The sequence below is a fragment of the Cinclus cinclus genome, chromosome 18 (assembly GCF_963662255.1).
Source record: "Cinclus cinclus chromosome 18, bCinCin1.1, whole genome shotgun sequence".
NCBI classification, from domain to species: Eukaryota; Metazoa; Chordata; class Aves; order Passeriformes; family Cinclidae; genus Cinclus; species Cinclus cinclus.
This window is the reverse complement of record NC_085063.1, coordinates 8,984,068-9,004,398: the sequence shown is the minus strand read 5'-3', so window position 1 is coordinate 9,004,398 and position 20,331 is coordinate 8,984,068. Positions and strand designations below refer to the sequence as shown.

Sequence of the window (20,331 nt, the reverse complement as noted above, 5' to 3'; positions counted from 1 at the left end):
GTGGGATGCTGGGAGCCTTGCTCCTGTCACCTGGACATTTAACAAAGGCAGGAAAAGTGGCAGCAGGAGCGTGCGATAAGGAACAATATCCTTGGGCTCCTCACCCCGTGTCCCGCATCCCTTTGCTTTTTTGCTTCTTTAATGAGAAGGAACAGAATTGGCTCCGGAAGAGAATTTTATTTTTAAACTTCTGAGAGAGCTTTTACGGCGAGAGGGGAGTCTGGGCAGAGATCAGGGATGGAAAAGTTCTTTGATCATTGCTTCCCTGACTTTGGGTAGCAACTGCAGCTCATGCTGGGGACAGGTTACCCCAAAACCCTCCTGTTCCTGTCCCCTGCCTCAGGACCAGCCCCTCACCTCTGGTGCGGTGCCCAACATCTCCCACCCTTGTCACATGCCCTGCCCTTCAGCAGTTGCCTGGCTCCCTGGGCTGCCCGCAGGATGCCCAGGCTCCCTGTCCTCCCTGGAGAGGCTGATGCTGGAAGAGGAGCCGGCTGGCCTGGCGGGGCAGGGGCAGCTGGCAGGGGGTGCTGAAGGAGTGGATGGCCGGGCACAGCAGCCAGCAGGATGTTATTCTTAGCCACTCGCAGCCCCGGGGTGTTGAGTTTCACCCACTTGTTTACTCCAGGGCTGAGGGGATGGTGAGGGGCAGCTCCTGGGGAAGCTGAGTGACCAGGGGGACCCTCAGCCAGACCCTTCACTGATGAGAACCGAGGGAGAGGGGTGTGAGTCCTGGACCAAAAAGCCCTACATGGCGAGCAGCCCCTGGCCCCGAGCCTCAGCTGCTCCACCAGCTGCATGAGGGGTGCTGGCTGGGTACCCCCTGCCTTGGGGTCATCCCCTCCTGCCCCCCCACAGCCCCCTCCCCAGTGGTGTAGAGAAGTCCCTGGGAACTCACCGGTGCCAGTGGATGTGGATGTGACTTTCCAGGTGCCCTCCCTTCTGAGCCCACACGTCCAGGACAGCCGAGCACCCCCAGTCCCAGGAGCAGAGGCTCTGGGGCTGGTGTTTATTGCCCATGCTGGGGGCGGTGAGGGGAGGTGTCACCTCAACCCCAACCCCCCTCTTTTTCTTTAATCAAGCCAGTGCTATTAATATCAGGTAATGAACGTAATCTGGAGGTTAAGCTATCCTCTTATGCTGCTGACTGCCTCGCAGCTCCCGGGCACAGACACTCCCCCTGCCCTGCTCTGCTCCCTTCGCCTGCCTCCATCTTCCAGCCCCCTGGATCTTCTGGGGCTCTGCCTCACGCCGGCCTCTTGGAAACCCTCAATGCCCATTCCGGGGGGACACTGTGCATGGCTCCCTGCCCCAAGAATCACCCTGAGAACCCTGCTGGCATAGCCCCTCCCTCACCCTGGTAGTGCCAGAGGTTGTGGGACAGGAGCCGAAGTGTGGACAGGGACAGGGGGTGACACCCTCAGTCCAGGAGCACCCCTGGATCGGTGGCAGGGAGGGATGAGCAGCCCCCCAGCCTTCTCCAGCGTCCGCATCTCTGGCTGCTGGGCCCTTGGGCCAGATGGCGGGTGAGTTTTTCTTCGTTTTTGGGTGGGATTTGCTGGTTTTCATCTGTTTGTTTGCTAGAGTGGACTCTCGGTGGCTCCTGTCCCAGTCCCTCAGCCCTAATTCCTGTCTGAAAAGATTGGCTTCCCATGGGATAGGGCTGCAGCCAGCCAGGCACCTCAGCAGGCTCTGGGGGGCTGCTGGGGGGCCCATAGGGCTGTGAGCTCAGTTACTGGGTTGTTCATGGGGCTCAGAGCCCAGGATATGCTCTCCTGTCTGCTGCCAAGTTCGGGTTTGGGGCTGTGCCATCTTTCCTTGCTGCTGTGGGCGCTTTTGGGACCTGCTGCCTTTGCCCTCCCAGCCCAGCATGGATCCAGGGTGGTCGGGGGTCTCTGAAGGCAGCAGGAGGCAGAGAGCCCGAGCACAGGACACAGGGGTGGTGATGGGAGCACAGTGGAGAAGGAGAGGGGTGTCCCTTGCACCTCAGTAAATCCATGCTTGGGCTAAACAGGAGCAAAATGCTACCTTCATTTGTGCTGGCACAACGGCAGAGCTGGAGAGCTCTTCTCAGGAGCAGGACCCCCCCAGGCTTTCTCTGGGACACTCCAGCAAGGATGCAATAGCCACAGGGAAGGCAAAGCATCCCCAAAAGCTGGGGACAGCCTGGAGAGGGCTGGGGGCGGCCAAGCCCTCCAGGAAGGCTTGGCAGGAGAGGAGTTGCCAAGCCCAGGTGATGTTTCGTTTCCTGTTTGCGTGGCTTTGGCACCCCAGGGGTTTGCTCTGCTGGGGAGGGTCCATATGGAACAAGGAGCCTCCTCTGGGCAGGACAATGGCATCAACTCCAGCTCTGAACAGAGTCCCATTCTCCGGGGGCTTCACCTTGCAGGTACAGGGTATTGCAGGGGCTTCAGCATTGCTGCAAGGAATTTCTGGAAGGGAATAGGGTGGAATGGCCAATGGAGATGGCTGAGATCAGCCAACCCTTCAAAGCAAGAAGAGCCCCTTCCTGGCAAAGGCAGCCATGGAAAAAATTACAAATCTTGAAGTGTAACATTAGGAGAAAAGGCATGACCTTTGGAGAACTCCAGGACAGCCCTGCAGCCCCATGGCCCTGCTTCTCTCAAATAAATCATGGGGAATAGATTTGAGAGGTGTAGAATATCATCTGCATGTAGAGAATACAGGGGTAGGTGGGGCATAGATGAGGAGTAGAGGTACAGGTTTAGATGATACTGATAGAAATGTGTAGAATTTTGGTGAAAGTCCAGAATTACTTTTATAAGGCAGAACACCAACTTTTGGGATGGGATTCAGGTGCTGCATCCCAGAGCAGCCCCAGGTGTGCAGGGGAAGGATGGCTGCTCTCCTGTCCCAGGGGCGTGTCCCTTCATCCCACAGCGATGTCCCCTCTGTGCCAACATCCTGGGTGTGCTGCAGAGGGAGCAGAGTGGAGAGATGACACTTGGGAAAGCAGGGTGGAGTTGTGGCTGTAATTCTGGGCACTGGTGGAGCTGTTGGAGTCCAAGCCTCTTCCTCTCTGCTAGGAGCTGGATGATGTTAATGCTGGTTGGAGGCAGTGGGAGCAGAGCTCAGCCTTACTCCAACTTGAAGTCACTTTGGGAATGGTGGCCTGGGTCAGCATCTGCAGGCTGGCACAGCAGAGCTTGGTGCTGTGTGACATCAAGGAGCAGAGCATCCCCGCAGGCTCGCCTGTCTCATGGATGCTGACGTGGAATCCCAGAGGAAAAGCAGTCGAGCAGCCCACAGAGGCTCTGGAGTCACCACGGTCCCCGGAGAGGGGCTGGGATGCGGATGAAAGGAACCGCTTTCTTCTGTGGTAAACAACAGTGTTTTTGTCACCTCTGCTTTCATCAAGCCAAAGTGATGTTGTTTATTCCCCAGCACCACCGGCTGTCGTCTGCCCCGCTCTGGGAGTAGCACCAGTGGGTAACAGCTGCTGCAGCATCACCACTGGGAGAGGAGACCCAAACATCCCACCTGGGTTTGCTTCTCTTCATGGAAGGAGCCATTTTTTCACAAGGCATCCCAGAAGGTTTCCCGATGGGTGTCATCTCCTGAGGTTGCTTTTAAAGAGTCATAGTTTATAGGAGAGCAGATTATGGGACATAGGGAATGGGGCTGCAGCCAAGCCTCATCCCTAATGGGGTACAGCCATATAGGACAGGTGAGCAGCATTGAAGGAGAAGAAACACAGAATTTTGATGTGTATTGACCACCCACAGAACAGTAAAAGGGCACACAGGTGTTATGCATATGAGAGAAAAGGTATAAAAGGCTAGGAGGAGAGCGGTGGTGCTGGTGGTGTTGTTGGAGCTAGCAGGTTGTGCTGTGAAAGGAAGGAGTCTGTGGATCCTGCCTGTGGGATTACCACAGAGAAAAGGCAAGAAGGCTTTAATGACCTGCTGATGTTTGCTACCATCTTTGGTGTCAGCCTTTTGAGCCCACTGTCAATCAGGGGAAAAGCATGGAAGTACTTAGATAACAGTCTGACACTTGTGTCAGTCCACTATCTATTCAATTAGTGTCCTGTGTAAGAAGCCAGCGACAACAATAGTTGGGGAGTTGGGGCTCCTGAGCCTGGTAGTGCTTGGAACTGTCTGTGTGTGCTGATGGGTTCCAGCTAGGGATGGGGTGTTGGTGTCTTGAGCTGTTGTGGGGACCTCCATGAGAGGTGGATATTGGTGGGAGTGGTCCTGTCACAGGGGCAGGAGCTGCAGCTTGCCTTTTGTTAGCAGGAGTTAACAAAGACAGGCAAATCCCCGTGTCCTTGCCTGCTCCACAGGGATGTGCCAGAGGTAGGGATGGTGTGCTTTGAGCATCCTGCTCTGCCCGGGGGGTTTGCCATGGGATCCCACCGTGCCCAGGGGTTTGTTTGCCATGCAGGGATGGGGAGTGCCTGGTCACTTCATACACAGATAGCCCTTCTGAAATTTTGATCTTTATCCAAAATTGTTCTAAAAAGGGCTGGGGGAGGGAAGGAAATTAATCTTCATACCAAAACAGCTTAAAATCAACCCAAAATCTGTAAAGCCCCGCAGTTTAAGCCCTTTCAAGGGCAAGCCATAACAGAGCAGCAGCAAAGCTCTGCTGGCTCAGCCGGGCTGTACCAAACAGTGACGGCTTGGAGCCCGTGGTGCCCAGATCTCTTGGTTTCCCTTCCAGCCCAGTCATGGCTAGGGAGAAAAGCAGCATGCTCCAGGAGAGCCCTTTGCACTTTTCTCCCATGGAGCAAACATCACTCTGGGGCAGTGGAACAGGAGCAGGCACTGGTATAAATAATCTTCCCTGTCCCTTAGCTAGCCAGGCAGTGGCTGCAGCTTATCTCCTGGCCAGAGGCCACTTATCGCCTGCTGGCCACAGCTCTCCTCCTGCCAAGCTGGAAAAGGCTCTGGAGGGTGCCTTGTTCCTCTCCTGCTCCAGGAGGGAAGATAAGGGAGAGTGTTCAGCAGCTCCAGGGCTTTGGGTGAGTTCAGAGTTCTCTCAGCTCCCAAGGCAAAGCTGATGGCTCTCCCCAGCTCACAGCTTTGTTCCTGGAGGCTTCAGGACAAAAGGGTGGGAGAACTAGAGCTTGGGTGGGAGTGGAGCGCTCAAAGTGGGGCAAGGAAAGGATTGTTGTGCTGTATCCCATGTGTTTGACTTCTATCCCTTGGCACATCAGGGTGGGTTGTTGCCCCCTGTAACACATCCCTCAATGCTTTGAGAGCTCACTGCAGGATTTATTTCTGAGGCAGATGTTCCTCAAACAGTAGAACTTTAGGGAGGGATGTGTGCATGGTGCCTCTTCCAAGTTCAGATTGCTTCTGTGTGAGAATTCCTCAGTGTTGTCCGTGGCCATGGGTCACAGAGATGTAGGTGCTGGTAGTGCTCCAGCTGTTTTTAGCTGTCCCACTCTTCCATTGCATCCCTCACCTGTACAACACAGGATCCCCCAAGACCTCGCTCCCACACGCCAGGCACGTGCATCCTTCCCCACACTGGTAATTGTGCCCCTTCCTGTCCCCACCCAGTAGCAGCAGTGCTGAATCCCTGGACCGGCTGTATCCCACCGTGGGCTCCAGCAAGCCCCCCCGCAAGCGGACCACCAGCCAGTGCAAGTCTGAGCCCCCGCTGCTGCGCACCAGCAAAAGGACCATCTACACAGCAGGCCGGCCACCCTGGTACAACGAGCACGGGACACAGTCCAAGGAGGCCTTTGTCATAGGTAGGTCACTTCATCACAGGTAGGTCACCTCTGCGCTGCCCAGGCAGCATCGGTGCCCCTGCCCCATGGCTGTCCCAGAGATCTTAGTGGGATTCGTGCCCCACCACCTCTGAGCACAGCTCCAGTCTGGACGGGAGCAGGGGAAGTCCCTGTGGTTAGTCCTGCATTGACCCGGTGGGCTGAACCTAAGAGTGTGCAGGGGAGTGTGATGTAGGAGACCACACTCTGCTTCTTGTTCCCTCAGCTCCTGTTGCCTGGGCTGTCATGAGTTCCTGGGGATTCCGTCTGCACTGGTTCCCATGTCAACACTCCCCATGTTACATAGCCATGGAACTGTGGGTTTCCCAGCATTTTCTGGGCATGTTGCTGGCAGTTCCAGTACATGCCATTTGACTTTTTCCAGGATAATCTCTTGGTGTGCCTGTGACTTCCCTCTTTGAAGGCTCCTCTACCTTAGTGGAACAGCACAGGACATGGGCTCCAGCCTGTGGTGGGAAGGGCTGTGCCTGGGGTTGGTGGCTTCATCGCCTTTTCCCTGGCAGGTCTGGGAGGAGGCAGTGCCTCTGGGAAGACCACAGTGGCTACCATGATCATTGAAGCTCTTGATGTCCCGTGGGTGGTTCTGCTGTCCATGGACTCCTTCTACAAGGTGAGGCTGCACTCCTGTTGGCCTGGCCAGGCTCCTCAATTTGCCACTGCCCAGAGAAGCAGTGGTTGTCCCATTCCTGGAAGTGTCCGAGGCCAGGTTGGACAGGACCCAGAGCAACCTGTTCTAGTGAAAGGTGTCCCTGCCTATGGCAGGGGGTTGGAATGATACGAGTTTTAAGGTCATTAAGGTTTTAATAGCATCCTTCCACATCAGTCTGGGACTGTGTGGTAACCCCTGGTAAAGAAACATGGGACAGCCATGTGGTTTTCCCTTCCAGTGGCTCTTACGGGGCAGGGAAGAGGTGACTGGGCATGGCAGTGAGGGGGGAACTGCCCAGCCACGTGCCCTAAGCTCTGCTCTGTGGCAGGTGCTGACCAAGCAGCAGCAGGAGCAGGCAGCCAGCAATGACTTCAACTTTGACCACCCCGACGCCTTTGACTTTGACCTCATCATTGCTACCCTGAAGAAGCTGAAGCAAGGAAAGAGTGTCAAGATCCCTATCTACGACTTCACCACCCACAGCCGGAAGAAGGAATGGGTATGGGACACTGAAGGAGGTAGGACAAGGTGGGGGATGGCCAAGGCAGGACAGAGGGGGAGCTGACTGGACCCCTCCAGCCCCTGAGCTTTGCAGTCCCATTGGTGCTGTCACCCTCTGCTCTGGGCCTGGATCAGGGTGCATTTTTTAGGTGAGCTGTCATAGAGAGATTCCCTGGGACAGGGCACCTCTGAACAGATGTTCTGTGCCTAACCACATCCATTTTGACTCCGCAGAAAACCCTGTATGGTGCCAATGTGATTATCTTCGAAGGCATCATGGCATTTGCAGACAAGGAGCTCCTGAAGGTGAGGAAGGGTTTTGAAGCAGTTCCAAGGTGAGATGGTGGGAGGATGCTCTCTCATGAGGTCCTGCAGCAGGGAGGAGATCTTCCAGGTTACACCAGATGCTGCAGCACTTCCCCAAGTAGGAGAAATAGGCTTTGACTCTTAGCAGTCAGGGAAGAGCCCCTGGAAGAGGTCAAGTGTTTCAGCAAACACCTCAATCTCAGCCGTTCGTGCCCTGGAAACAGGAGCTGGGTGGTGACCTGGTTCCTGGCAGTGCTGGTGCATAAACACAGCTAGAAATAGCCCACTTCTGCACAGAGCCTGGTGTTCCTAGCATGGAATCTTCCAGTGCTTCAGGCTCTCTTGGGGATTATTTGCATATATCAGAGAATCACAGGATGGTTTGGGTTGGAAAGGATCTTAATTTCATCATGTTCCACCCCCTGCAAGGTTGCTCCATGCCCTGTCCAACCTGGTCATGAAGACTTGAAGCTTCTCCGGGCACCCTGTGACAAGGCCTCACCACCCTCCTCCTTTGAGAGGGACAAATCTCCTCTCAATATCTCATCTAACCCTTCCCTCTGGCATTGTGAAGCCACTCCCCCTTGCTCTGTCGCTCCAGGCCCTTGTCCGAAGTCCCTGTCCAGTTCTCTTTGAGCTTCTCTGGATACTGGGAGGGTCTCTAAGGTCTCCCCAGCACCTTCTCTACTCCAGGCTGTACAATCCCAGCTCTCTCAGCCTGTGTCCAGCCCTCAGAGCATCTTTGCAGCCCTGACAAATGCTGCAGCAGGCAGTGAGCCATACACAGACTTAGCCAAGCTCTGTCTAAAGAGTTTCCTCCCCTGCCAAGTGAGTGCTTGGATTGTACTTTTCTGGAGCAAGGATGACCTCCAGTGGACAGCTGGGTGAGTCCCCCAGGAGATTCCACTCAGCATCCCCACTCCTGCTGCTTGCAATTAAGGACAGAGTCATGAGCTGCCCTGCTGTGCTGGGTTCCTTTCCAGCATGAATTCCCTGCCTGTGGGAGAGGCTTGGAATGGGATGATCTTTAAAGTCCCTTCCAATTCAAACTATCCTAGAATTCTTTGATTAAGAAGCCAGTGCTTGGTGTATGTCATGGACAGTAACTCCTCTTGTCTCCTCCTCACTCTTAAATAACATCCAGCCAAAGTGTTGGAACTGGTTAGCAGTAGGGACAGAGTTTGGAGCAGGACAGGTCTCAGGGGACACAAGAATAAGGTGGCAACAAGGAGCTCAAGGCAGCACCAGCCAGGTTCCTGGGAAAAGCTCTGCACAGGCCAGAGCAGAGCCAGGCTCTGTTAAATGGATGCTAAGCTGGGCTGAGCCCTGCTTGGGGCAGTAGGAGAAGGTGGGTTGAGTCCCACACCTGACCAGGTAGGATTTGTCCCTTCCCCTCTCCTTTCAGCTCTTGGATCTGAAGATATTTGTGGACACAGACTCAGACATTCGCTTGGTGCGCCGCCTGCGCAGGGACATCAGTGAGCGTGGCCGGGACATCGAGGGGGTCATCAAGCAGTACAACAAATTTGTCAAGCCTGCCTTTGACCAGTACATCCAGCCCACCATGCGGCTGGCAGACATCGTTGTCCCCCGAGGTACCTGCCCAGGGCTGTCCTCAGTGGCACCCCTGAGACCCTTCAGAGATCTCAGCTCTGGGCTTTGTGGTTTTCTGAAGCCTAACCCTAGGCAGAGCATAAAAAGCAGCCTTAGGCTGAGACTGGTGCCAAGCATTGTGTGCAGGGAGCCATGTTGTAGCAGTCCTGTGTTTCCTCTGGCATGCATTTTGTAGCCTCAGAGTCCCTGGAGCTCTGGGCTTTATGGTTTCCTGAACCCTAACCTTAGGCAGAGCAGTAAAAGCCTTTACAACCTTTACAGTTCTAATTCTGTGATTCTTCTGCTTTTGGGTCATTCCAGGGAGTGGAAACACTGTGGCCATCGACCTGATTGTTCAGCATGTCCACAGCCAGCTGGAAGAGGTAAGAGCTGCCTGGTCCTTGGGTGGTGAGGGGGGTTCACAGCCTGGCCTGGCAGGGAGCCATGCTCTGGGTGCCCATGTGGGAATGGCCTGGCTTCTCCTGTGCTCCAAATGTGGGTGTTCCAGTGAACTCCTCCCAGCCCTTTCCTTCAGTTCAGTGAAGGAAACTGCCTTCTGTGCTCTGGTTGGTCCAGGCTCCTCTGCAGGACCAGCCATGGTCCAGCAGCAGCTTCCTTCCCTTCCTGGAGCAGCAAGTCATGAGGGGACAAACCAGGCACCCTTCCATGATCCGAGGGATGTGTCCCCCTGCCTACTGCCCTCCCAGGGCCGTCATTGCCCCAAACCCTCCACTGCTCTTGGGTTTCTCCTCTTCCCTCCCATGCAGAAACTGCTGCACAGTCTTTCCAGTCAGGAGCCCACTTTTCTACTTCTGTGCTGCGTGCAGCTGCTGGGTTTCAAAACTCAAAATCTTGTCACATTTGAGCCCTGATCCAGGCACATGCTCCATCACTTTGCCACCACTGGCTATAGGTCTTCTCCTGTTTGTCCTGGGCCAGTCCTGACCAGTGGTTTGGGACTCTGCAATGAACTGATGGCATTTTGTGTTGCTGACCAAGCAGCACAGTCTCCTCCCACCCTACAGTTGTAGTTTTGGTGATGTTTCAGTCGTGGAAATGCTCAGAGTGTTGTCCTGGGAAGTGCAAAGAGCATGACCTGGAGATAGATGCACTGGAAAGTAAGGGGCTTGATTATTTCAAGTCTTTTTTGGAGTTCCCAGGTGTCAGGAGCTACTCAGCTCTAGGATGGGAGCTGGCATGCCTTGGCATCCAGCTTCCCATGCCTGCACAGGAGGGACTGCTCTTGGCGGGTTCCTCCTCCTGGAATACCTGGCTGCCTGAATTCCAAGCACTAAACTCTGGTTGGGAAGGTGGTTTCTAAACCCTTGGTCACAGGAGGAAGGATCTATGCTAGTGCCAGGTTGAGAAGGGCACCAAGCCCTGAGACAGAGTCCAGGAAAGGGGAATGGCTGTTTCCCCCAGCTCCTGGGATCCAGCCAGGGAATACCACAGCAAACCCAGCACCTGCAGGGTGCCACTGTGAGCCAGGCAAAGGCTTGGGGAGGGCTTTCATTGACCTGGGGAGGGGAAGAAGGGCAAAAGGCTGCATGTGAATTCAGGAAAATACTCCTATTTTTCCTTTTTTTTTTTTATCTTGAAACGACCCTGGTGTTGACAATGCTTAATACCGGTTGCGTTGTGTCTTTGTGTTGCTGCTGCAGCGTGAACTCAGTGTCAGGTAAGAGCCCTCACTCTGTCCTGTCTGTGCAGCTGAGGCATTTCCAATGCCAGGCACTGCTTGGCCTCGCACTGACCCGTGGTGGGACCAACAGCTCGTGTAGCACACGGCCTTGTCATCCTCCACGGTGACAAAATGCCACCTTGCCCTTGCCTTTGGGATGATAGGGACAGGGTTGCTCCCTAGAGATGTACTGCCAGCTTGAGCACAGACCCCTGAAGCTGGGACAGGGCCAGGTTTGTACCTGGAAGTCTCCAGTCTCTGCAGGGGGAAAGGCTTTGCATCCTGAGATTCTTTTATTTCTCTTCATCCACTAAAATGAACAATTTTCGGAGCTGTTCTCCATCCCTGATAATTAAAGATCTTTAAACATCAATTATTAGATTAGTCAAAGCATCTAGAATAAAGGGTGGAGAGTGACTTTTTAAATGGGCAGATAGTGATAGGATGAGGGGGAACAGTTTTAAACTAAAGGAAGATAAATTTAGATTGGGTAATAGGAAGAAATTCTTCCCTGTGATGGTGTTGAGGCTCTGGCATATGTTGCCCAGAGAAGCTGTGGCTACCCCATCCCTGGAAGTGTTCCAGGCCAGGTTGGACAGGGTTTGGAGCAACCTGGGATAATGGAAGGTGTCCCTGCCTGTGGGAGGGGGTTGGAATACGATGTCTTTAAGGTCCCTCCCAGCCCAAACCAGTCTGTGATCTTAAGGGTGGTGGGAGCCCTGGGTCCCTCACTGCACACAGGGATCTGCTTGGTGGCACCCAAAGGAGTGTAGCAGCTTCATATGGCCAGAGGTACCAACCTTCCCACAGCTTCTGGAGGATGCAGAACCATTTCTGGAGGACTGAGAAAATCCTGCTGCCTAAGTCTAGCAGGATTTCTAATTTTTTGGTATCCACAGGTGGATGCTATAACATATATGTTGATTTACTTAAACTCTTCAGCATAGGGCCCCAGATAGCACTTCAGCTCTCTTGTTTCCATTAAGAAGCCACCTAGGCTTTCAGGTATTCTTGTAGAGAGCAGAGAAAATGCATTACTGAAGAAGGGTTTCCATTTAGATCTCCATCATTGCACAGAGATACTCAAGTAACCTTAAGATTTACACTTGGCATACAATGAGCTTTTAAAATAACTGAGATGAACAGGGAGAAGACTCTGCTTTACTTATTTCTGCCTCAGCCAGCCACTTCCTAGGCTAGACAAGTGGATGTTTTATTTTATTTCCCTTTGCTTTTTTAACACCCTGGGGCCTGACATTTCCATACAGACACATAAGCTTCCCTCTCTGTGTCTGGAGGTCCAGGTGGGAAAGTGCTCTTTAGTAGGAAGAGAAATGTGTTGCTTTAAAAATGGTAGGAATAACATTAGAGAGGAGACTAATATGTGTGCAAATATATATGTGTATATAGAGATAGATAGATGGCTACTTATATACACATAAAATTTCCTTTTTTCCTTAATCAAAGTATTGCTCAGTGCAGGTGATCTTCTGCACTTAAAAATTGGGTATTTAATATATCCATAAAGTATTAGAAATTTTATGATAGCAAGTTTGGAAAAGTAACTCTGACCTCTGGAAACACGTCCATGATCGCCACACCTGCAGGTGGTTTTATATTCTGTTTAAGGCTTCCATTTATGCCTTTGACAAAAAAACTGGAAAAGAAATCCTGAAAAAAAATCTGTTGCCACTCCTGGAGCCCCAGTGCTTTACTGCTGATGTGATTTCCCCCAGCCCCTCTGTCTCTCTGCAAGAGGAGTGGGGAGGATGGAGAGTCACATTAAGTGAGATGTGCCTGGGAAATACGGGCTTTTCATCACAAACAATTCCCCATCCTCTTGTGTGGAATGGCTTCATCTAAATGTCATGGTTGTTCTGAAGTCACTGCTGTTTGGTGGTGGTGGGGGCACAGGAAGGGCTTTGTGCTGGTAAGATAAAACCTGAATGCTCAGATCTGACCCCAGTCTGGGGTGTCTCTGTGGTCCTTGTGCTCCAGGGCTTCCTCTTCTGGCCAAGAGACTGGTTGGGACAGGCAGGGAGTGCCTTTCCCCACTCAGATGGGTGAATTCTGGGGGGTTTAAAGCAAGTGGTGCCTTCCCTGGACATGTAAGGCTTGTTTTCATTCTGAAACCATGTGCTTCTGAGGAGCGTGCTTGTCTTCCCAGTTATTCTCTCAGAGCACAGGTTGGACCTTAGCATTCTTAGGATATTTCTTGTCCAGCTTCCCCCATGTCTGACTGTGCTTATGCTGGAGATGTGGTTCCATACCAGCACTCTCAGGTAGGTATTCTTCCTGGAGCCTGGCAGCAGAAGCTGGAGCAGCCAGCCCGTGCTGAGGCACAGTGCTCCCAGCCCAGCCTGTTCTCCATCCCTCCTGCCATGCTCTCAGCATCCAGCCCTGCTCCTGGAGCCAGCTCTCTTTGCAGCCAATTCCCCTCGCCAATCAATATTCCCCACCCCCGAAGTCCCGATCAGCTTGGCGTGCCCTTTGCCAATTGTGTCTTTAAATATCAACCCGTGGCGCAGTTTAATAGCCCTTGTTTGAAATGTCAGCCCTGAAAGGCAGCCGTGTACGTGTTTGAAATGCCTTGACTGCATCATCTCCTTTGTAGCTGGATGTCTCTTGTCTGCTTCCTGCTCGATAGCATGTTCCACAAAGAACCAAGGATGCTCCCTGAAGCCTTCATGGGAGATGATCACCCCTTCCTCTCTTTCTATCTCTCTCTCTTTCTTCTTCTTTCATTTTTTGGTTTTTTTTCCCTTTAAAGCCTTTGTTCTCAGGGGGAAAAAATAAGTTTCCAAAATAAGACATTTTCTTGACGTGCTCATGGCTGTCTGTCTGGATGTTCCATCACAGTCCTGTCTTGGCAGGGAGGGACAGGAGGCATCACACTCCCTCCTTCCCTCCCAGAATGGGCAGGGGTTACAGGGTGAATGGCTGCTGGAAGGACTGAGCTCTTCCCTCAGCCTGCAGGCCCTCTCCAGTCATGGTGAGCCCAGGGGAAGGAAAGTCTTCCCTGCCGGTGATGCTCTGTTCAGAGCCAGGTTTCTCTCCATGTTTCCAGTGCTCTTGGCTTTCCATGTTCCCCAAGGCTTGGACAGATTATCATCATGCAGGAGGGGAGCACCCCTGTGAGCCCTGTGAGTTTGCCTGGGAGCACGGCAGGTTGGATGAAGGAATTTTTAGGCTGGACAAAAGTTTTGGTCTGGAGTGCCTGCACTTGCTCTGAGATTGCATTGGAACCCTGGGTGAGGGCTCAGCATGAGTCCTGGAAGTGTTGAGTACCAGGTTGGATGGGGCTTGGAGCAACCTGATCTCATGGAAGGTGTCCCTGCCTGTGGCCGGTGGGGTGGAATGAGCTGATCTTTAAGGTTCCTTCTCATCCAAACCATTCTAGTGTTCTATGTCCCTCAAAACTCCAAGAGCCACTGTTGCAGTGTGGCCTGCCTAGGATGGAGGTGAGACAGTGTCCCTGACGTGGCTCCAGGACTGTGAGACACAGACAGTTCTTTTCCCCCATGGAGCTGGGAGTGGAGCCGGTGTTGTGGAGAGCAGTGGTGGCATGATTTGGTCACCGAGGGAGGAGTGTTGGGTCTGCATGGTGATGGCTCATGCACCAGGCAGGTCCAAGAGCCATTGATCAGTTTGGGGAATTTTTCCCCCTCTGACTAATGACAGTGCTTTCTCCTCTATTTCATGTCACGTTTGTCCCTCTGCTCTTAAACTCTCATGTCTCCTGTCCTGTCTCCCCTGAACATCCCTCCCACCGGGTGACCAGAGGAAGCTGCGCTGGGATATGTGAGGAGACAAATGCTTATGGCAGTGTTTTGGTTGTGACACTAACGGCAGGGAGTGGGTGAGGGCTGTGCAGGGTGAGCTGCCTCACTAACCTGGGAGGGGGATCTTGGGACAGACAGCTCATGGGGTCCTGCTTTGCTGGGGATGTATGGGACAGACAGAGGTGGGGGCACTTGAAAGAGAAGCTTTACCCCAAAAATGGGACCTGTTTCCCCAGAAAGCACCATGGAGATATTCCCATAACACTGAGTCATTTCAAAGCAGGGTGGTATCCAGACCTCCCTCACTGCATGGGTGTCGAAGGAAGGTGTGGAAAACTTGGGGACAGAATGCTGACAGCATTTCTTGATCTGTTGACTGCTCAGGATGCTGGGGAGGTGTTCCCATTGCTCATGGAGGTTGGAAAACCCTTGGCATCTGTGACAGGGAGCAGGAGTCAAGTGTCACTGTGACAGGAGAGGGGCTGCCCATTCCACTAGCGTAGCGAGATGCTGTGACATGTACTTGGCAGTGATGGAGGGGAAAAGTGCCAGTGGCAAGCTTGGTCCTGTGCTCCTTGGTGAGCTGTGGTGATGGGAAATGACCCAAACAGCTCCTCTGGTTTAGGCAGCAGCAGTTTGTCACCTGGGCAAACCCAGCCAAGGCCACATGAGGGTGTGTTGGGGACCCATCTTTGCCCCATAAAACAGGTGAGCTGGCAGCCCCCATGCCAGCACCAGTGTCTGCCCAAAGTAAGGCTCATGCCCTCACCACCACATGTGTTGGTATCCTGGGGCTGAGAGGGGTTTAGGCAGAGCTGTGCCCCAGGATCTGTCCCCAGCCAGTTCTGGCAGGAGGAGGGAAGGGATGGCTGCGGGGACAGAGCTGTGGGTGCTGCCAGTAGCACAGCCCTGGCATGGGAGCATCTCTGAGGGCTTCTAACCCATGGGACAGCGACTAATGGAGTGAGCTCGCTTCACTGACAGCAGGGCCAGGGCCTTGAGGGCTGCTTGTCCCAAACCAGCCGTGGGGTCAGCACACAGTGGGCAAGCCTACGAGGGAACCACAACCCATCCATGCTCTCTGCATGGCTGCCAGCTGTCCTGGCTTTCTGGAGCATTCCCTGTATAGGGGATCTTGGCTGCTATACAGGACTGGAGCTGATAAAGCAAGAAGGAGCCCTTAAGTACCCACAAGCCTTGGGAATGTCTCGTTTGGTGTTGGCTCACCAAGACCAGGAGATGGCTATGTGAATGGAGGCCTCAAGCTCTGCCCTCCTTCATGCCTATCCATCTTCTTTGTCTTCCTCTCTGCTTGTGTGCCTCTGTGTGCTATTAATCCAGGTTTCTGCTTGATTTGAAATCTTAATCATGCAGTGCTTTCATTTGCTCTCTTCTCTGCCTCCCCGATTTCTCTGTGTTTTTGCTGGATGCAGCCGCTGGCATGTGTGTGTTCTGACATGTGGCTTTCCAACCCCAGCCCTCCTCCCAGACAAAGTTGCTTGTCCATCCTGCCTAGCCTTGTGGAAGCCAAATGTGACCTTCTTCTCATTTACTGCCACTCTCACAGGGAGAAGTGACTAATGGGGCTCCATTGTGCGCTTCCCCATGAATGGTGTTCCCTTGATCCCAGAATAGCTCCCATCCCTATTCGTTATGTGGAATGAGTCACACAGAGCCTGTCCTGTCCAGTCATAAAGTCTTGAAGCTGTTCCCAATTTGGAATGGGCCGAGTGGTCTCTAAAATAGTCACATTCCAGATATGTGCCAGCGCTGCCAGCCTGGCTGCCTATCCAATTCCTGGTGACATCTGGCACTTGTAGGTCACAGACAACCACAACAGCCCCTCCTGACCCCATGAGTCCAAGATCCATTAACAGATAAGACTCTGGAATAGGAGAAGATTTTGATTTTATTTTCTACTTTCTTCCCAAACAGTGGAAACCAAGATGGGGCAGCTACCTTCAGAGAAGCTGTGGCTGCCCCATCCCTGGAGGTGTTCAAGCCCAGGTTGGATAAGGCTTGGATTAACCTGGTCTAGTGGAAGGTGTCCCTGCCCACGGCAAAGGGCTGGAACAAGATGGTCTTTAAAGTCTTTTCCAACCCAAGCCATTCTATGAACCTGGGTCAGCTGCCCAGCAGGAAGGGAAGGTCCTTGGGCTGCAAGGTCTCCCTAACTCCAGTGACCCTGGTATGTAGGTGCAGGTCCCTTTGCCATGGTAGAGACCAGGTAGGGCTGGCTGCTCACTCAGTTCAGCTCAGTGGCCTCTGTGTGTGTTTGCCATGTGAGATGGCATCTGGGAGGATGGCTCTGGACGTGTGCTGTGCTCCAGCCTTTGGACAGCCTTCCCCAGACCTTCTGACCATATGTTTGATTTTCAGGGCTGCCCTGGCCTCTGCCCACCAGTGCCACCCTCTTCCTCAGACCCTCAGCGTGCTGAAGAGCACCCCTCAGGTGAGGGGCATGCACACCATCATCAGGTAAAGCCCCTGCTGTGGCTCCTGGGGTGGGATGAGGCTCAGCTGCTGCTGGGATGGACTGGCCTGTCTTTGGGCTTCCCAATCTCACTTTTGCCTGTCTGTATGGCTTGGAGACACAAGACAGGGCAGGTAATGGTGGCCTCTGCATAGAGGGAGGTGTGCAGTTACTGCTCAGTGATTTTTGCCAACAATTTTTCTGCTTTTTACTGCAAAACAGACCCCACAGTTTCAGGCTCGGATGGTGCAAACAAGAACCAGGAAGGGGCAGGGACTGCCAGACCTCTGCCAGCATCTCCTGGGACACATTTTGGTCCAGAGCTGACACTGCCTTTCCCCCCCCTACTCTAGAAACAAGGAGACCAGCAGAGACGAGTTCATTTTCTACTCCAAGAGGTTGATGCGGTTGCTGATTGAGCATGCACTCTCCCTGCTCCCATTCCAGGTGGGTTCAAGGCAGTAGATGCTGGGTTTCCTCTTTGATTCCTAACCCTCAACTGCTGGGGAGCCAGGAAAGTCCTGGTGCTGCTCCTCCAACCTTCCCCATGGACCAGTCCTTTCAACCCTTGGATTAAAAAGCACCAGGACTCCCCAAGGCTATGGAGCAATGCTGTGGCCCTGGGTGACAACTCTTTGTCCCCCCCTTGGTGTCCAAAGGTCCAGCCCCACACAGGTGGCTGATTCCAGGGGTCCAGTGAGAGCCACATCAGAGCCCCTGGTAACTCTTGTCATATGTTTTTTGTAGAGTTGCACAGTCCAGACCCCTCAGGGACACGACTATGAAGGGAGGACATACAGCGGGAAGCAAGTAAGTGGAAGCCAAAGCACTATAGATACCTGCCCCGTGGGGGTGCACTGGAGCCCTGGCTGCCATCAGGCTCGGTTTGGTGCCTGCTGTCATGAGTATGATACCCTGTACCACCAGGGAAGGCAGGTGGGTGACCAGGGGTGCCATCAGCAATGTCACTGTGCCGCTCACACCCTCTCACTGAGAGGATGCAGCCCTCTTGGAAGGTATATGCTTTTGGGTTGCCTGTTAGAGTCCCCCACTGCTGGGTCCCAGTGTGAGGTGGTGGCAGCTCCCTACACCATGCAACCCCCCCGGCTGTGTGCTGCAGATCACCGGGGTGTCCATCCTGCGAGCAGGAGAGACCATGGAGCCGGCGCTGCGCGCGGTGTGCAAGGACGTGCGCATCGGCACCATCCTCATCCAGACCAACTGCAACACCGGCGAGCCGGAGGTAAAGCCCGGGGCTGCTGAGGACATCTCCTGGTGTTAACCTGTGTGCAGGGTGGGGGCACGGCTCAGGTGTTTCCTGCCAGCCCTTCAGTGACCCAGGAGTTAGTCTGGGCAGGGGCTGAGTGCTTTGAAACCTGCTCAAGTGGGTTTTGCCAGCAGGCTTGTGCACACAGGGTCTGGTTTGCTGGCGAGTGTTTGTGCAGGCTCTGAGCTGACAGACAGGGACAGAGAGGCAGGAGGGATCCTTCACGAATCAAAGAGACGGGCTCAAAGGGTTGTTTCATTTGGCTGCAGCCTCTAAGCTAATCTCTCTTTCCTCCACCCAGCTCCACTACCTGCGACTGCCAAAGGACATCAGTGAAGACCACGTCATCCTGATGGACTGCACTGTCTCCACGGGTGCTGCGGCCATGATGGCAGTGAGAGTGCTGCTGGTACGGATGGGTGAGCAGGGGGTTGGCTCTGGAGCAACCTGCAAAGCACCAGCTACAGCCATGCTGAGGGGATGTGCCTGGAACCGGCTCCTTTGTGGAAAGGAGGATGTCACACAGCGTAGGCTGGGGTAACTCACCCTGAGATATCCCTGTGCATTTCCTGTAGGATCATGATGTCCCAGAGGACAAAATCTTCCTGCTGTCCCTGCTCATGGCAGAGATGGGTGTCCACTCAGTCGCCTATGCGTTCCCCCGGGTGAAGATCATCACCACGGCTGTGGACAAGAAGGTGAATGACCTCTTTCGGATAATCCCCGGCATCGGTGAGTGTCTTGGTAGGAATGACTTGTGGTAAGGGGGTTTTTAGTGCTTCTGATGGGGGGAGAGCATGAAGCCCTGTTTGTCAGCAGCAGTTTAGGTTTGGCCTTACATTACCCAGAGCCCCAGTTCCCCTCCCGGGTCCTGCTGCCAGGTGGGTGTCAGGATCACCATGTGGGCTCTGAGGGCTGTGGAGCAGCCATCACTTGTCAGCAACAGGAACCATTCCACATGCCATGAGCCTCCTCCAGCCCCAGGCAGAGAAGTCAGGCTGGGACAGCCCTGTGCCCCCCTCTTTCCCTAAACTGCCACCTTCCACAAGTTCACCCAAAATAAGATCACTGTGTTCTTCTGTCCTTCCCTCTACTGTGCCAGGAAACACCTTCCACCGGGTGCTAAACCAGCCTACAGGCTGCTCCAGTTTTGCTGCCAGTCAAGTTTTCCTGCTGTTCAAGCTGTCAGATAAACCTGCTCTGGTCCCCTTTCCTGCTGCAATGAGGACAGGCAGGAGGATGAGTACCAAGGCTCCCACAGTGCTGCACTCTGACTCTCTCTCTCCCCACAGGGAATTTTGGTGATCGGTACTTTGGGACGGATGCTCCTCCTGACTGGAGTGATGATGAGGATGCTCTTAGCACTTAGCTGGATGTGAAGGTGCCACTGGCACCAGGCAGCTTCAGCACCGCACCTTAACCCCTCTGTCCAGTGCAGATTCCTCCTTCCTTTCACCAAGCATAGATATTTTTTTCAAATCTTCATCGGAGATCTAGGGCATATTTTTTCAGAGAAACATAAATCCTAGTTTGATTTTATGGACAGCTGCGTGTCCCAGCATAGAGCGGAGTTAATTTATTTTAATTTAAATATTTGCCTATATAACTTATTGGAGATATTTTATAAAGGACAATAATAAATTTTTTCTCTGGTTTTCTTGAACAGAGCCATTCTTTGTCACTTCCCATGGGTGCCTAGAAGGATTTGTGACCCTTCAGGACTACAGTCCTGGGAGGGGAGATGCCGTGAGCAGTGGTGGGAGGTCAAGAATACCACACCCTCAATCCAAATGAAGACTTAGTGCCAGAGTAGAGGCAGTTCCTCCTGCCTAAAGGGAAACTAAATCCATCATAGAGTGTCCAAAGGAGCCACACAAGGATGGTGAAGGATCTGGAGGGAAAACCATGCAAGGAGCAGCTGAGGTCACTTGGTTTGTTCAGCCTGGAGGAGACTGAGGGGAGAAACTGTTGGGGTCTGCAGCTTCCTCCTGAGAGAGGTGGAGGGGCAGGCACTGCTTTCTGTGTATGACCAAGGACAGAACCTGAGGGAACAGCTGAAGCTGTGTCATGGGGTGTTTTAGGTTGGATATTAGGAAAAGTTCTTTTCCCCCAGAGGGTGTTTGGGCACTAAAGCAACCTCCCCAGGGCCATGGTCACAGTCCCAAGGCTGCCAGAGCTCAAGGAGCATTTGGACAACACTCTGAGGCACATCATGGGATTGTTGGGGTGTCCTGTGCAGGTCCAGGAGCTGGACTCGATCCCCGTGAGTCTCCTCTAACTCAGGAGATTCTATGAGGTTCAGCTGGGATCACATC

The 20,331-nt window shown here is 53.4% G+C and overlaps 1 protein-coding gene across 5 annotated transcripts; it reads left to right on the top strand.

The window, feature by feature from the left end:
- The first annotated feature begins 1,458 nt into the window (after positions 1 to 1,458).
- Positions 1,459 to 19,607, top strand: UCKL1 (uridine-cytidine kinase 1 like 1). Of its 5 annotated transcripts, none has more exons than XM_062504810.1 (15): positions 1,459 to 1,526; positions 5,538 to 5,725; positions 6,268 to 6,374; positions 6,742 to 6,912; positions 7,149 to 7,220; positions 8,626 to 8,815; positions 9,135 to 9,196; positions 14,276 to 14,295; positions 16,656 to 16,754; positions 17,103 to 17,196; positions 17,497 to 17,559; positions 17,870 to 17,992; positions 18,318 to 18,425; positions 18,592 to 18,748; positions 19,309 to 19,607. In XM_062504810.1, the coding sequence occupies exons 1-15, from the start codon at positions 1,459 to 1,461 to the stop codon at positions 19,383 to 19,385; spliced, it is 1,599 nt and encodes a 532-aa protein (XP_062360794.1). In that variant the 3' UTR covers positions 19,386 to 19,607. The 5 variants fall into 5 exon arrangements, with proteins under 5 accessions (XP_062360794.1, XP_062360792.1, XP_062360791.1 ...); XM_062504808.1 differs by lacking the exon at positions 14,276 to 14,295 and adding an exon at positions 10,475 to 10,491; XM_062504807.1 differs by lacking the exon at positions 14,276 to 14,295 and adding an exon at positions 10,475 to 10,491 and having other exon boundaries at positions 5,535 to 5,725.
- Positions 19,608 to 20,331: the final 724 nt, after the last annotated feature.

Coding starts and splice junctions, on each gene's coding strand:
- UCKL1 (XM_062504809.1), top strand. CDS start 1,459: ATGAGCAGCCCCCCAGCCTTCTCCAGCGTCCGCATCTCTGGCTGCTGG. Junction 6,375..6,741: donor CCATGGACTCCTTCTACAAG/GTGAGGCTGCAC, acceptor GCTCTGTGGCAG/GTGCTGACCAAGCAGCAGCA. Junction 18,426..18,591: donor TGGCAGTGAGAGTGCTGCTG/GTACGGATGGGT, acceptor CATTTCCTGTAG/GATCATGATGTCCCAGAGGA.